The following is a 17,534-nucleotide window of genomic DNA, read 5'->3' as shown; positions in this document are numbered from 1 at the left end:
CAATTTTTCTCCTGACGTTTTGCCTGCATCTATGGCAAGCATCCTCAGAGCTTTGAGATGGTTGAAAAGAAGCTCTCCGAAGCTCTAGGTCAGTGTTTCTCAACCTGGGGGTCGGGACTCCTGTGGGGGTCGCGAGGGGGTGTCAGAGGGGTCACCAAAGACCATCAGAAAACATAGTATTTTCTGTTAGCCATAGGGGTTCTGTGTGGAAAGTTTGGTCCAATTCTATCGGTGGGTTTCAGAATGCTATTTCATTGTGGGTGAACTATAAATCCCAACAACTACAACTCCCAAATGGCAAGGTCTATTTTCTCCAAACTCTACCAGCGTTCACATTTGGGCATATTGAGTATTTGTGCCAAATTTGATCCAGATCCATCATTGCTCGAGTCCACAGTGTTCTCGGGATGTAGGTGAACTACAACTCCAAAAACTCAAGGTCAATGTCCACCAGACCTTCCCAGTATTTTCTTTTGGTCATGGGAATTCTGTGTGCCAAGTCTGAGTCAATTTCATCATTGGTGGAGTTCAGAAGGCTCTTTGATTTTAGGTGAACTATAAATCCCAGCACCTACAACTCCCAAATGACAAAATCAATCCCTGTCCAACCCCACCAGTATTCAAATTTGGGCATATTGGGTATTGGTGCCAAATTTAGTCCAGTGAATGAAAATATATCTTGCATATCAGATATTTACATTACGATTCATAACAGTAGCAAAATTATAGTTGTGAAGTAGCAACAAAAGTAATTTTATGGTTGGGGGTCACCACAACATGAGGAACTGTATTAAGGGGTCACGGTATTAGGAAGGTTGAGAAACACTGCTCTAGGTGCTCTTACTGCCTATTACAGGGAAAACCAACTGATCCCTAATCCATCTAAAACACAGACATGCGCCTTTCACCTTAAGAACAGACAAGCACCCTGAGCTCTGAGGATCACCTGGGAAGGGATCCCACTGGAGCATTGCAACACACCCAAATACCTGGGAGTCACTCTGGACCGTCCTCTGACCTACAAGAAGCACTGCCTGAACATCAAGCAAAAAGTGGGTGCTAGAAACAACATCATACGAAAGCTGACTGGCACAACCTGGGGATCACAACCAGACACAGTGAAGACATCTGCCCTTGCGCTATGCTACTCTGCTGCTGAGTACGCATGCCCAGTGTCGAACACATCTCACCACACTAAAACAGTAGATGTGGCTCTTAATGAGACATGCCGCATTATCACGGGGTGTCTGCGCCCTATACCAGTGGAGAAATTACACTGCTTAGCCGGTATTGCACCACCTGACATCCGCCGGGAAGTAGCAGCCAATAGTGAAAGGACCAAGGCAGAGACATCTCCAGCTCATCCCCTGTTTGGGTATCAGCCAGCACGTCAACGACTTAAATCAAGACATAGTTTTCTTAGATCTACAGAGACACTCGCTGGAACACCCCAGCAAGTGAGAGTCCAAAAGTGGCAGGCCCAAACCCAGAACCTCAATCCATGGGTGATACCAGATGAGAGACTCCCCCCTGGGCACACAGAAGACTGGGCGACTTGGAAGGCGCTGAACAGACTGCGCTCTGGCACCACGAGATGCAGAGCCAATTTTAAGAAATGGGGCTACAAAGTGGAATCCTCGGCATGCGAGTGTGGAGAAGAACAAACCACAGTCCACCTGCTGCAATGCACCCTGAGCCCTGCCACATGCACAATGGAGGACCTTCTTGCGGCAACACCAGAGGCACTCCAAGTGGCCAGATACTGGTCAAAGGACAGTTAACCAACTACCAAGTTTGCAAAATCTGTGTGTTTTTTTTTCTTTTTAATCTGTGTGTTTGTTTTGTTCTGTTAGAATTGTAACACAATGGTATGGTTGCTGATGACACGATAAATAAATCCTCAGAGGTAGTGAGGTCTGTTGGAAGTAGGAAAAATGGGTTTATATATCTGTGGAATGACCAGGGTGAGACAAAGGACTTTTGTCTGCTGGGGCTAGCTGTGAATGTTTCAGCTGATCACCTTGATTAGTATTCAATGGCTTGGAAGTGCCCGGGGGGAATCCCTTGTTGAGAGTGATTTTATGTGCCTGTTTGTTTCCTCTCTGCTGTTTTGCTGTAGTAATTTTAGAGTTTTTTAATACTGGTAGCCAGATTTTGTTCATCTTCATGGTTTCCTCCTTTCTGTTGAAATTGTCCACATGCTTGTGGATTTCAGTGGCTTCTCTGTGTAGTCTGACATGGTGGTTGTGAGAGTGGTCCAGCATTTCTGTGTTCTCAAATAATATGCTGTGTCCAGGTTGGTTCATCAGGTGCTCTGCTATGGCTGACTTCTCTGGTTGGAGTAGTTTGCAGTGCCTTTCATGTTCCTTGATGTGTGTCTGGGCGCCGCGTTTGGTGGTCCCTATGTAGACTTATCTACAGCTGCAGATATATAAACACATATAAACACAGATATATAAACCCATTTTTCCTACTTCCAACAGACCTCACTACCTCTGAGGATGCTTGCCATAGATGCAGGCGAAACGTCAGGAGAAAAATTGCCTCCAGAACATGGCCATATAGCCCGGAAAAACCTACAACAACCCAGTGATTCCGGCCATGAAAGCCTTCGACAATACATTACTCTTTATTATTATTACATTTACAGTATTTACAGTATATTACCCTATTATTATTACATTTATTATTTTACACTATTTATGATTATTATTACATTTATTATTTTACTTTATTATTATTGTATTTATTATTCTACTCTATTATTACTGTTATTATTGCATTTCCATTATTTTACTTTATTATTATTATTTATTAATGGGCCTAGTTCTGAGAACCCAAGACACTCCCCCTTGGTCTCCGTTCACACATTATTACATTGGCCATTCTAATAATAACAATCACAATAATAATGACATTGACTCATTGGCCATCCTGATAATAATTTTTGTCGTGTCAGGAGCGACTTGAGAGACTGCAAGTCGCTTCTGGTGTGAGAGAATTGGCCGTCTGCAAGGACGTTGCTCAGGGGACGCCTGGATGATTTGATGTTTTTATCATCCTTGTGGGAGGCTTCTCTCATGTCCCCGCATGAAGAGCTGGAGTTGATAGAGGGAGCTCATCCGCCTCTCCCCAGATTCGAACCTGCGACCTGTCGGTCTTCAGTCCTGCCGGCACAGGGGTTTAACCCACTGCACCACCGGGGGCTCCTCCTGATAATAATAATAATATTATTATTATGATGCAACACATTGGCTTTTCTCATAATAATAATGTTGTGACACGATAAATAAATAAATCTTCTGATGTTTCGCCCATATGTGATGTGAGGTGAGGTCTGCTGGAAACTAGGGAAGTGAGATTTATATATCTGTGGAATGTCCAGGGTGGGGGAAAGAACTCTTGTCTGCTTGAGGCAAGTGTGAACGTTGCCATTGGCCATCCTGGTCAGCACTGAATGGCTTTGCAGCCCCAAAGCCTGGCTGCTTCTTGCCTGGGGGAATACCTTGTTAGGAGGTGCTAGCTGGCCCTGACAAGCATTTCGACAATTTCAACAGAAAGGAGGAAACCATGAACATGAACATAATCTGGCTACCAGTATTAAAAACTCTAGAATCAGGACAGTAAATCGAGAGCAACACTCAAAAAACAAGGGAATTTCAGACAGGAAACAATGAGGGCCAGCTAACACCCCCCCCCCCCAACAAAAGATTCTCCCAGGTTTTGAAACTGCAAGGCCATTTAATGCTAATCAAGCAGACAAGAGTTCTTTCTCCTACCCTGGACATCATTCCATAGATATATCAACCACATTTTCCTAGTTTCCAACAGACTTCACAACCTCTGAGGATGCCTTTCATAGATGTGGGCAAAACGTCAGGAGAGAATGCTTCTGGAACATGGCCAGACAGCCTGGAAAACACACAGCAATCTGTTGATTTCAGCCATGAAAGTCTTCTACAACACAATAATATTGACATTGACCTGTTAGCCCTTCTCATAATAATGATGGCACATCGGCAAGTCTAATAACAACAATAATAATATCGACATTGGCCCATTGACCATTCTAATGATGATGATAATGACGTTGGCACATAATAATAATAATAATAATAATAATAATAATAATAATAATGACATTGACCCATTGGCCATTCTAATGACAATAATATTGACGTTGACCCATTAGTCTTTTTAATGATGATGATGATGGCACATTGGCCATTATAATAATAATAATATCAACAATAAGAACAACTCTTTCCCAAAAGTCCCTTAATGGTGGATGCACAATCTAAGCTTCTTTCTGTTGCGCTGTTCCAACAGACCTCACTACCTCTGAGGATGCTTGCCATAGATGCAGGTGAAACGTCAGAAGAGAATGCCTCTAGAACGTGGCCATATAGCCCGAAAAAATCTACAACAACCCAATAAAAGACTTTATTTTGATTCTTAGCCAAGTTGAATTTCTGATATGACTCCCAATCTGTGAGGTCTCTAGCATAGAGTTGTGCTGAAGGACCTCGAAAATAACTTTGCAGGTGATGCCCTCTTTGCTTCCCAGGTGATTGAAGGAGAGCCCTATTTCCACCTGAAGCACCGGGGCTTGGCCCAGAAGTCCTTGAGACGGCATCGGGGATGGAACCTCCGCCTAGAGAAAGAGCCAAAGGTCAGTTCCCCCAACCCTGGGGTTGAAATGACTTCAGTCATTAATATTATTCTATTATTATTATTATTATTATTATTATTACTACTACCATCATCATTGTTTATTGCTTACTAGCTTGGGGATCCGGCGGTGCCCCGGTTATTTGAGAAAGGCATTATTTGTTTTGCGAAGTTTGGTAATATCAGTTTGCTAATGTAACGCTATTTATTTTTTAAAGCCAGTCATAGAATCTTAGAACCAAAAAGTTGGAAGAGACCTCATGGGCCATCCAGTCCAACCCCCTGCCAAGAAGCAGGAATATTGCATTTAAATCACCCCTGACAGATGGCCATCCAGCCTCTGTTTAAAAGCTTCCAAAGAAGGCGCCTCTACCACACTCTGGGGCAGAGAGTTCCACTGCTGAACAGCTCTCACAGTCAGGAAGTTCTTCTTCATGTTCAGACGGAATCTCCTTTCTTGTAGTTTGAAGCCATTTTTCTTTGTCCTAATCTCCATGGAAGCAGTAAGCAAGCTTGCTCCCTCCTCCCTGTGGCTTCCTCTTACTTATTTATACATGGCTACCATATCTGCAGGGTTAGAAGTCTTTCCTTTTGTTTTTTATGAATGCTCCCATTAGAAAATGCATAAGGATGTGAGTGAACGACAATTCCCGGAAACATGGGTTAATCATTTCCAAACCCTGCAATTATTCAAAGTTGGCCATGTTGGGTCTGTGTGCCAAGTTTGGTCCAGATCCGACATCAGCTGAGTTCAGTGATATCTAGATAAGGGTGAGCTACAACTCCCAGATTCCCAGGGCAATCACCCCCAAACCCTGCCAGTATGCACAGTTCCCGTGTTGGGTCTGTGTGCCAAGTTTGGTCCAAGTTCATCACTGGCTGGGTTCATTGCTTTCTGGAAGAGTGAATTACAACTCCCCAAATCAAGGTCAATTCTCACAAAGCCCTGCAATATGTTCAGGTGGTCACGGGGCTTTGTTGTGCCAAGTTTGGTCCTGGTCCATTGTCGTTGGGGGGGGGGGGGTGTCACAGTTTCCCTCAATGCAGGTGAAGTATAATTCCCATAAATCAATGTCAGTGGCCCCCAAACTTCTCCAGTATGTTCTGTTGGTCATGAGGTGTCTGTGTGCCAAGTTTGGTCCAGGTCCGTAATTCATGGGGGTCACAGTGGAAGTTGGAGCTGAATTGGATGAAGGTACTTCAAATCCTAACATCCATGGTCCATCCTCCCCCAGACTGCACCAGAACGTATAGTGGGTCATGGGGGGGAGGGGGTCTGTGTGCCAAGTTTGATCCTGGTTCGTCATTCGTGGGGATCGCAGTGCTCTCTGGAAGTGAGTTAAAGTATTGCAAATCCCATCATCCATGGTCCGTCCTCCCCCAAACTTCAACAGGACATATAGTGGGTCACGGGAGGTTTGTGTGTCAAGTTTGGTCCAGGTCCTTCATTTGTGTGGGTCACAGTGGTCTGTGGAAGTTGAAGCTGAATTGGGTGAAAGTACTGCAAATCCCATTATTATTATTATTATTATTATTATTATTATTATTATTATTTACAGTATTTATATTCCTCCCTTCTCACCCTGCAGGGGACTCAGGACGGATTACAATGTACATATACATGGCAAACATTCAATGCCATAGACACACAACATATATAGACTTACACACAGAGGCTATTTAACTTCTAGGTTTTTGATGAGGGTATTCTGGCCACCAGGGGAGCTGTCGCTTCACCGTCCATTTGTGACACTGATGAAGTACTTCCTCATTCTTTGCATGTTTGCTGGAGATTTTTATGGCGTCATAAATTAATTAAATTAGCCTCCCCGCATGCGCGGTACCTAAATTTCCTACTTGACAGATGCAACTGTCTTTCAGGCTGCAAAGGTCGACAGCAAGCTACACAAATTGGTCAGTAGCTCACTCCAACCTGGGCTGGCTTCGAACTCATGACCTTTTGGTCAGTAGTGATCTTAATGCAGCTGACTCCCAGCCAGCTGCGCCACAGTCCCGGTGTTATTTGTTACCCGCCTCCCCTAAGAACTCAAGGAGGGCTACAACTAAGTCAAAATGTATGAAAATAAAATACTGTATATACTCGAGTATAAGCCAACCCAAATACAAGCTGAGGCACCTAATTTTACCACAAAACACAGGGAAAATATATTTACTCGAGTATAAGCCGAGGGTGGGAAATGCAGCAGCTGATAAATTTCAAAATAAAAATAGATACCAATAAAAATGCAGTAATTGAGGCATCAGTAGGTTAAATGTTTTTGAATGTTTACATAAAACTATAATTTAAGATAAGACTGTCCAACTGATTAAACCATTATTCTAACCTTCTTCAATGTAAATTTGCTTACGTATGCTTCCAATAATAATAAAGAGTAAAATAATATATGTAAAAGAAATAATAATAATAATAGAGTAAAATAACGGAAATGTAGTAATAACAGTAATAACAGAATAAACTAATAAAAGCAATAATAATAATAATAATAATAATAATAATAATAACCCCCCTGTTGGGTGATGTGCTCACATCTGGAAGTTTCTATAACTAGTCTGGCTGTTGTGTTTTGAACCAATTGGAGAATTCCTGAACTTGATACGAAGGGCAGCGCATTGCAGAAGTCCATCCTTGAGGTTAGGTCCTTTGACCTAAAGCTGGTACCAAAGGTGGTAGGAAGCCTAAACATTGCATCTCTCTCTGGAGAGATGGGTCCAGGAGCCCTTGATCCAATCTGTGAACCCAGTCCTTCAGGGGGAGTGATACCCCCTCCAGAACTGGTTGACACGTCTACATCCCCAGGTTAGGATTCTTGATTGAGGAAAGAAGGAAGGAAGGAGAAGGCCTGGCCCGATGGAGGGCATGGAGGCTTGGTGAGGCAAGCCCTGGCAGCAGCTGGAGCCACCCCAGTGGCTCCATCAGGCCCAAGGAGGGAGGCTCAGCCCCTCACAGTGATTCCCACACACTAGACTTCAACTTTCAGAAGCCTCTACTAGCTTGGACAATGAGAAAGGAATCTGGGAATTGAAGTCCAAAACGCTTAGTGTTTTCTGCTCTGTCTCTTCTGTTCCCTCTATTTGGCCTCCAAGGATGGATAGCGGATGGCGGAGTGATCGATGGCAACCACCTGCCTGGGGCGCCTGCTGTCGATGTGCTCTGGCCTTGGTGGCTACCAAGGGAGCCCAAGATGATGGTGGCAGTGGTGCTGGCGGTGGGAGAAGTGGGCACAGAGCACAAGGGAAGGGGAACGAGGAAGATGTCCCAGGTGGCTAGGCTGCAGCAGAAAGCAACAGGAGGGAGAAACAACAAGAGGCAGGACTAAAGCCAAGACCTCCTTAACACAGAAAGAAAGAAAGAAGATGGGAAGGAAGGACAGAAGGCAGGGAGGAAAAGAGGGAAGGAATGAAGGAGGGCAAGGGGGAAGGAACAAAAGAGAGAAGGAGGGAGGAAAAAAATGAAGGAGGGAAGGAAATAGGGAAGGAAGGAGGGAAAGAAAGAAAGAGGTACAGAAGGAAAGAAGACAAAGGAGAAAGGAAAGAGAAAGGGGAGGAAAGGAAGGAATGAGGTAAAGAAGGGGAAAGAAAATAAAAGTGGAAGAATGAAGAAAACAGGGAGGGAGGGAAGGAAGGGGAGAAGGGAAGAAGGAGAGAAAAGAGGAGGGAAAGAAGGAAGGAAAGAGAGAAGGAAGGATGGAACTAAAGAGTGAAGAAAGCAATGAAAGAAAGAGGTAGAGAAGGAAGAAAGGAGAAAAAGGAGAAGGGAAAGAAAAAGGGGGCAAGGAATAGGTAGGTACCTCTCTTTCATAATTGTCCAGTCAGCTACCTCTACTTCAAAAAGCCACAGCAACACATGGCAGGGCATGGCTAGTTTCCAAATAAATTTTCTTTCTAACTCTTTATACGTCTCTAATTTTCACCCCTGTCCTTTTCTATATTCTTGACTGTCTATCTATCTACTGATCAATCGATCGGACCGCTCTTGTTCGGAAGACCTCCAGGCAGGTGACTCCCGGTGTATTTTGGCTCTAGATCCTGTGGTTCGAGCAGCAGACACTGAAGCGGCGCGTGCGGAGGGCGGTGCCCAGTGACCCCTGGTTCCCCAAGCAGTGGTACATGGTGCGTTGTGCGGCGCGGAGCAGGGCTGGTCCCCAGGTGCCCGAGAGCCCCCCTGTGTCTGAGAGCCCCTTGTCTTCTTCTTCTTCCCCCTGGAGAACCACGAGCTGCATCCGGACCTGGAGGTGCTGAGTGCCTGGAGACAGGGCTACACAGGATCCGGGGTCGTGGTCAGCATCCTGGACGACGGGCTTGAGAAGGACCACCCAGACCTGGCCCCCAACTATGTGAGTCGGAGGTGGGGCTTGAGAGCATCATTGAACCATCCTACAGGTGGAAGGGGCCATCCAGTCCAACCTCTTAAGAGATAGATAGACTGATAGATAGGATTCTAGGGTTGGAAGACACCACATGGGCCATCCAGTCCAATCCCTATTTCTGCCAGCAAGAAAAGCATCATAATAGCACCTCCAACAAATGGCCATCCATCCAGCCTCTGTTTAAAAGCCTCCAAGGAGGGAGCTTCCACCGGACTCTGAGGAGGCCGAGAATTTTCCTTTTGAACTCTTCTTACGGTCAGGAAGTTCTTCCTCATGTTTAGATATCTCTCGAGGATTAATTTTCCTGCCATAATAATAACAACAACAACAACAACAATTTATTACATTTATTATTACATTATTGTTATTATTTATATTTATTATTTTATTATATATTATTGTTTTTGTTTGTTGTGGTTCCCGCTTCCCTCTTTCTGCAGGATCCTTTGGCGAGTCATGACTTCAACGACAATGATCCTGATCCTCAGCCACGATACAATCCCTGGGATGAGAACAGGTTAGTTTTAGGGAGATACTGGAAAAATTATAGGAAGAGTTAGGGGGATCTGTGCTTTGCCCCATTCATGAATTAAACACAAGGGACATAGAGATCAATTGCATTAATGGCACAATGGTGCTAAGTGTCAAAATCATTCTTTGTTTTTCCCTCCCAGACACGGGACGCGATGTGCAGGTGAGGTAGCTGCAGCCGCCAACAACAATATCTGTGGAGCCGGCGTCGCCTACAGAGCCAAAATTGGGGGCAAGTGAGCATTTGCTGGCTGGCTTCTACTTAGGAATATCACTCCCTTCGTTGTTGTTGTTTATTAATTCAGTCGCTTCCAACTCTTCATGATCTCCTGGACCAGCCCATACCAGAGCTCCCTGTGGGCAGTGGCCACCCCCAGTTCCTTCCAGGTCAAGCCAGTCCCTTCAAAGATACCATCAATCCCTCTTGTCCTTGGTCCCTCTTTTTCCTTCCATTTTCCCCAGCATCATTATCTTCTCCAAGCTTTTCTGTCTCCTCATTATGTGGCCAAAGTACTTCAACTTTGCCTCTAATACTCTTCCCTCCAGTGAGCTGCTTGTTGTTGTTTATTTATTCAGTTGCTTCTGCCTCTTGTTGCCCTCCTGGACCAGCCCAGACCAGAGCTCCCTGTCAACAGTGGCCACCCCCAGCAACTTCAGTCACTTCAAGGATAGCATCTTGCCCTTGGTCTGCCTGTCTTTTTGCTTCCATTTTCTCCAGCATCATTGTCTTCTCATGATGTGACCAAATATCCTTCTAATATCCTTCCTTCCAGTGAGCAGCCGGGCATTATTTCCTGGAGTATGGACTGGTTGGATCTTCTTGGCACTCTCAGCATTTTCCTCCAATACAACAGTTCAAAAGCATCTCTCTTCCTTCACTCAGCCTTCCTCATGGTCCAGCTCTCGCATCCATAGTTTACTACAGGGAATACCATTGCTTTAACCATGCGGATTTTCGTTGCCAGTGTGATGTCTCTACTCTTCACTCTTTGATTGAGATTGGTCCTTGCTCTCCTCCCAAGAAGGATTTCCTGGCTACAATCTGCGTCTGCAGTCATCTTCGGGCCTAGAAATCACTCCCTTCAGAACTGTGAAAAATCTTTTGTGTCTCAACTCATTTCTTGTAGCCCTTCTCTCCTTCCTCTGACAACAAGCTGTGTATACATCGATTAACATTGTTAAAAATACAATGCAAAGCAATTTAACAATTGACTTGCTCAGAGTTTTTTCTCTCCTGACATTTAGCCTGCATCTGTGGCTGGCATCTTCAGAGGTTCTATTGGCAGTAAAGCAAGTGGAGTGTATATATACTCCTGTGGAATGATGCCCAGGGTTGAGAAATGACCCTTGTCTGTTTGAAGCAAGTGTGCATGTTGCTATTAGCAAGCTTGAATTAGCATTGGAGTAGCCATGAAGTTTGCAGCCAATTAATGGGGGATTCTGCATAGAGGTAGCTTGACCTTTGGTGTCTGGGGGCATCCTCTGTTTGGTAGGTGTTTACCAGCCCTTGATTGTTTGCTGTCTGGAGTTCTCCTGTTTCTACCTCAATTTATTCATTTACAGTTCTTCTCATCCCAGAGGGGACTTAGGGCGGATCACAGAACACATATATGGCAAACATCCAATGCCAATTATATAATGACAAGAGAGACAACAGATAGAGGTACGTATTTAGGCTTTCCCATCTTACGGCATCTTTGGAGGCTGTGTTCGGTTCCAGAGTGCTGTTGCTCCATCTCCTTGCCAAAGAGCATTTTTCTGTTATTGTAAACTTTCCTCCTTTTTCTGATGGAAAAGCCGTGCCTAAAATACCTCCTTGCTTTTAATGCGGTTCCTATTTATCTACTCACATATTTGTTTTTGAACTGCTAGGTAGGCAGAAGCTGGGCTGAAAGGTCAGGTGCTCTCCCTGACCTGGGCTTCGAACTATCAGCCTTCTGGTTGGCAAGATTTATTGCAGATTGGTGATTAATTGCAACAGAAAAGGGTTCTTTCTCCCACATGATTCCACAAGTATATACACCCCACTTGCCTCACTGACAACAGAACCTCTGAGGATGCCACCAGCCACAGATGCAGATAAAATGTCAGGAAAGAATGCTGCTGGAACATGGCCATACAGCCTGGAAAACTCACAGCAACCCAGTGATTCTGGCCATGAAAGCCTTTGACAACACAGTTGCTATGATCTTAGCCCTTGCCTCTCCATTCCCTTGCAGGGGTGCGGATGCTGGATGGTCCAGTGACGGACGTGGTGGAGGCCCAGTCCTTGAGCCTGCACCCGCAGCACATCCACATCTACAGTGCCAGCTGGGGTCCCGAGGACGATGGGAGAACTGTGGACGGCCCTGCCTTCCTGGCTACCAAAGCCTTTCTCAAAGGGGTGCTCAGTGTGAGTCCGGGCCCCATCTCCGCGGCCCCTTCTGCATCTCCAGCCTCCAATCCAGGGCTTGCCTGGCTTTGGAGGCACCCTCTCCGGGACATGGAATGGGGTGGTGGGCTCATCCTCCCTCAGTCGTGAGTGACCACCTGGGCCCTCCAGAAGTGTTTGGGCTGGAGCTGCCATTGGGATCCTGGATCTGCAGACACTTCTGGACAATTTCACTCGCAGACCGCCAGAAAGGTGTTTTTTGAAAAAAGGAAACTCTGAATTGGATTTCCATATACAGAAGTTTTGCATTTGCAAGTTGCCGTTTTGATTTGCAAAAGGCTTCCCAACCCCAAATTTTCTTCTGATTTTTGATTCTAATGTACTTTGTCAAGGGGTGCTTTGATTGTGCTTTTCTTGCTTGGCAGAAGTGGGTTGGACTAGATGGCCCTTAGGGTCTCTTCCAACTCTAATATTCTATGATTCTACAGAGTGACTGGAATGAAGGAAAAGCTTAAACCTTGCTAGATTTGTGCGCAGAGAGTGCTTCGTTGCTTGTCTGCTGACGTTGCTCTTGGGGGCAATGCATTCAGTACAGCTGCACTGAAGTGCAGAGATTGGGGGGGGGGGGGTTCCCTGTTGCCGGTCCTGTTCAGAGAGAATTGCAGGCCGATGAGGCCATTGTTTTGGATTCCAGTCCTTGTTCCCAGGCAACAGAAAATGAGGAGTTCGGTTCCCTTGTGAAACAGCCTCTAGGCAATGAGGAGTTTTCCCGTGAAGCCAGATTAGGGTTGAGGACGGGTGGAGTGAAAGATAGAATAATTAGATATTCTGAGAGACCCTGTGAGAAATCCTTGCAGCATGATTTCATGGTTTCTTGGTCACGTTTAAATTAAGTGATGTTTACTTGGTGCCTCTCAGAGGAGATAATGTTGCTTAAGATTTGCTTTCCTGGACTTCCGGTGAGCGTAGATGGCGGCAGGTAGGGTATTCTGAGAATGCTCAGGATATCAACCACCTTTCAGGCCAGGTGGGCCGTTTAAACCCCCCTCCCCAGGCGGAAAAAAAGCCACAAGGGGACGCGAAGCCCAGGCAACCCCACCGACGACCCCAAAAGCTGACTCCCCTCATGGGGGCCAGCCGAGTGGGCCCGGCAAAGGGGTGCTGGCGAGCGGGCCAAGAGGAGGGAAGCGAGTGACAGCTTGCAGAAACTGCCAGCCCTGCTCATCTTTTTAACCAAAAGGGAAAAAAGAAAAAGACCTTACAAGCGGTGAGGCGAGAGACCAGCCACAGTGTAACAGTAAGTTACCAAAGAACACCCTTTAAATTCATTCTGGGTACGAAAAGGACACTCATAGTGATTATTAAGTAATGAATTAAAATATACTCTCTAAAACAATCATAAAAGACTGGAGACAGAAGAAGCCAGAGGGAACAGGGCCAGGAACGGGAGAAGAAAAGGAACCGAAAGAACTTTTGCAGTTTAATATTAACTTTAACTAGTTGGAGGGAAGGCTCCCACTTCAACCAACTAAACATTCTTACATGGCAGCCCGAGTGGAAAATAAATAAATAAATAAATAAATAAAAGACCACACTTACTTTGAAGAATAGACTGCTTCGATCTGGAGGGAAGGTTCCTTTTAAACAACTAAAATCAAAGAGGGCAAAGGACGGGATAGAGCGGCAAGAAAACAGCAAAGCCGAGAAATCAGGGAGTGCGCAACAGGATACAGGAAGGAGGGAGCTCTAAGAAAGGGCAAGAGTACCTCAGTGAGGGCGGAAATAACTGGAAGTAAAGGAAAAAATAAAATAAAAATAAAATAATAAATACTAATTAAACTCAAAAAGACAAATAAATGAATAAATCAAATCATTCAATGAGACGCAGGGAGGGGAGAATAGAAGCAGGCACGGTAGGAACCACAGAAGGGAGAGAACAGCTGGCAAAAGCTGAAAGAAGAGAAGAAGAGAATCCATCCTAAACGGAGGCGAGAGAGACGATAGTAAAGCATACAATGTAAAAGAGGACCGGAGAAGGATGATTAAAGTGAGAAGAAAGATAGAAAATAAAGATTAACTACTACCCTCCCCCCCACCTGTCCAAAGTTTTGACACTTCCTAAAACATTAAAACAATTCAGAGTGCCTTAATACATCAATTAAATAGGAAAAATAAATATTTAAATACATATAAAATAAAGAATTAACCGAACTTCACAATATATTAATAAAAGAGATATTTCACTTCAAAAGAAGAATCTAAAGGAATGTTTTAACTATCAAATTGTATACCTAAATTAAATACACAAATAACTCTATAGAGAAATTAATCAACTTATCAACATATTACTTAATTAATCTATTTAAAAGTCTTTATACCACCTTCTAATTAATCAACTTATGATATTGCACATTACTATTTATTATAACTATTAATTAATCAATTAATCTATGATATTGCATTTTATTATCTACTACAAGAATAAATAATATATTAAATAATATATTTTATCAATTTAGTTCTAAGGTACCCACCAATCCTCATTAGTCAATTTTTAGCATTCCTACCTCAGAAAGATTAAAAGTTTAAAAGATAAATAACTAATTAATTAACCTATTAAGTTAAACAGAACAACACCACATAACATAACATAAAGCTCTAAGACAAAATATACCATATAACCTTGGCAAAGGAAATCAGGACTTGGAAGAAGAACATGGCTACACCAAAAAACAAAGACATCAAAGAGATAAAAGGCACACAGAGAAGACCCTCAGGATCGGAGGAAACATCACTAAAAGACGTAATAAAAGAAATACAAAAACTAGCTGAGAAACAAGACCTTCACCAACAAAAAATTGAAACCCTGGTGGAGAGACAGGAAGAAAAGTACAAGAGGGTTCAAGAGCATATCCAGAATATGAAAACTGACCTTGCTGAAGACGTCGGCTTTATAAAAGCAGAACTTATGTTGCTTAAGATTAAAACAGTACGTAATGGAACGAAGGAACTCAAATTGGATAAAGAGAAAATAGAAGCAACGCAAGAAAAAATCCAAAAAAGAGTAAAAAAATTAGAGATCAAGAACACAAAATTAGAACAAATGCAGGAAAGACTAGAGCAAAAAGAGCTAGAGTTTCAATTAAGATTTAGAAACATCCAGGAAGAACCAAAAGAAAATATAAGACAGATAATTGTGAAAATGGCAGCGTCAATCCTGCAAAAAGAAACAGAACAAATGGATCAGGAAATAGACAGGACCTTCAGAATTTCCACTAACTTCGGCAAAAGAAATAATGCTCCCAGAGATGTAATTGTTCAATTCAACAAAAAAAGAACACGCGACGAAATCCTCAAGAAGAACAGTGAGTCACCAACCTTCTTCAAAGAAAATAGAGTGATCATCTTAAAAGAACATTCTATGTCCACCCTAAGTAAAAGAAGAAAGTATTTTTCCTGACTGATGAGCTAAAAAAACTCCAAATCAGATTTAGATGTGAAAAGTCCAAAGGCATAATGGTCACCTATAAAGAACAGACACTGACTCACCTCCGAAGAAAAAGCCTGGGATTTCTACAAGAAACTGAAGAAAGACAAAGAGCAAAATACCTCAAACGAATCAAGAGAGACAAGAATGACTACGAAACGCCACTTTTCCTCACCAGAATATACCAGAGCAACAACTAGCATGGATACCCAGCAGCCGAACAACTCCGAAGAAGACGAAACCACCCCGGATGAGATACTTATTAATGATAAAGATGATGATGAATGATGTACAAATAGAAATAAAATGTTTTTCCAACAATATAAATGGACTCAATTCCCTGACTAAAGGGGAAAAAATTAACCACATTAAGAGAGCCAAATACAATCTAGTGGCGCTGCAGGAAGCTCATATAAAACAAAAACATGCATCACATTTGATGAACAAAAATTTGGGTAAAGAATTCTATTCCTTGGCAACAGAAAAAAAGAGGAGTGGTGGTGTACGTAAAAGAGAACATTTCAAAGATCAGGAAGGCAGAATAGTGGGGGTAAAGCTAAAAATAGGATGGCTAACAACCCTAATCTGCAACATATACTCCCCAAATGGACCAAAGACCAAATTTGTGACAGCACTAAAGCAACACATAGAAGAACAAGACTTTGACAACCTGATCATTCTTGGAGATTTTAATGGTGTTTTAGATACCGAATCCAACAAAAACCCCAAAAAGAAAAATAGAAAACAAGAACAAATCAGTATACTTCCAAAATCTCTAGTAAGAATGAAAGAAGAACTCGACCTACAAGATGCCTGGTGAACACATAACCCAAAAGAAAAAGACTACACATTCTTCTCCAATAGACACCTAAGCTGGTCCAGAATTGACATCTGGACTTCAAAGTCCTTAACCTCCAAAATAACCCAAAGAAAAATTCTGGCCAGGAATTACTCAGATCATTGTCCAATAGAAATGAAAATCAACCATAGAAATAATGTGAGAAGATGGAGAGTGAATGACAACCTACTGAAAAAAGAGGCAGATATTAAGAAAAACACAGCATTGATAAAGGAATATGTCGACAATAACATTACACCAGATGTAAAGCCAGAGACAATTTGGAATGCCTGCAAAGCAGTCACGAGGGGCCATTTTATTCAGCAAACTGCGGCCAAAAACAAAAAACAACGACAAAAACTGCAAGAGATACAAGCAGAAATCAATAGAGAGGAAAAAAATCTTAAACAAAAACCAAAAGACAGACAGACTGGACCTTCTAAAAGAGCAAAAACACCAACTAGAGATAGAACAAATGGCTAAAGAATTGAAATTCATCAAACAAAAAACCTTTCAAAATGCAAACAAACTGGGCCGTTGGCTAGCTAGGAAGATCAGGAAGAAAAAACAAGCGAACCTCATAACCGGAGTCTCAGCAGAAAATAATATAATAGTATCGGAACAGGATATTAAGGACAAATTGTACAAATTTTTTACTAAGCTGTATAATAAAGATCAAATAAAAAAAGAAGACATCACGAACTTCTTGGGAAAACAAAAATTAGATAAGATATCAGAATACCATAGAGAACTATTAAACAGAGAAATATCTGAGGATGAAATAAAGAAAGCGATAAAGAACCTTGACGGCGGGATTCTACCAAGTAATGAAACAGGAGATAACACCATTCCTCAAGAAATTGATGAACCTTGTGCTAACTGGTGAAAATATCCCAGATACCTGGAAAGAAGCTGTTATAACACTGATACACAAAGAAAATGCAGACGAGACGGACGTCCAAAACTACAGGCCAATATCTCTGCTCAACATTGACTACAAAATCTTCACGAACATCCTAGCGGAACGGCTCAAAACATGGCTTAACGAATGGATAGGAGAAGACCAAGGTAGATTCATCCCAGATAGACACATTAAGGACAACGTGAGAACGGTTATCGACTAATAGAATTTTATGAGACCAACCATCAAAAAGAAATAGCCTTCCTTGCACTGGACACAGAGAAGGCTTTCGATAACCTGAACTGGGACTTTAAACTCCTAATAGAGGAAGTCGACATAGGCTTCCA

The 17,534-nt window shown here is 43.0% G+C and overlaps 1 protein-coding gene across 1 annotated transcript in view; it reads left to right on the top strand.

Moving 5' to 3' along the window:
* PCSK4 (proprotein convertase subtilisin/kexin type 4) overlaps positions 1-17,534 on the top strand; it is a 37,334-nt gene that overhangs the window by 1,885 nt on the left and 17,915 nt on the right. Inside the window, exons 2-7 of the mRNA XM_067473614.1 lie at positions 4,568-4,672; positions 8,716-8,802; positions 8,898-9,026; positions 9,500-9,576; positions 9,734-9,822; positions 11,810-11,982. Coding sequence (XP_067329715.1) covers positions 4,568-4,672; positions 8,716-8,802; positions 8,898-9,026; positions 9,500-9,576; positions 9,734-9,822; positions 11,810-11,982 — 660 coding nt within the window. The remainder of the gene's footprint in view (positions 1-4,567; positions 4,673-8,715; positions 8,803-8,897; positions 9,027-9,499; positions 9,577-9,733; positions 9,823-11,809; positions 11,983-17,534) is intronic.

The sequence above is a fragment of the Anolis sagrei genome, chromosome X (assembly GCF_037176765.1).
Source record: "Anolis sagrei isolate rAnoSag1 chromosome X, rAnoSag1.mat, whole genome shotgun sequence".
Classification (NCBI taxonomy): Eukaryota; Metazoa; Chordata; class Lepidosauria; order Squamata; family Dactyloidae; genus Anolis; species Anolis sagrei.
The sequence above is the reverse complement of the archived record's forward strand: the minus strand, read 5'-3'. Positions and strand labels throughout refer to the sequence as shown.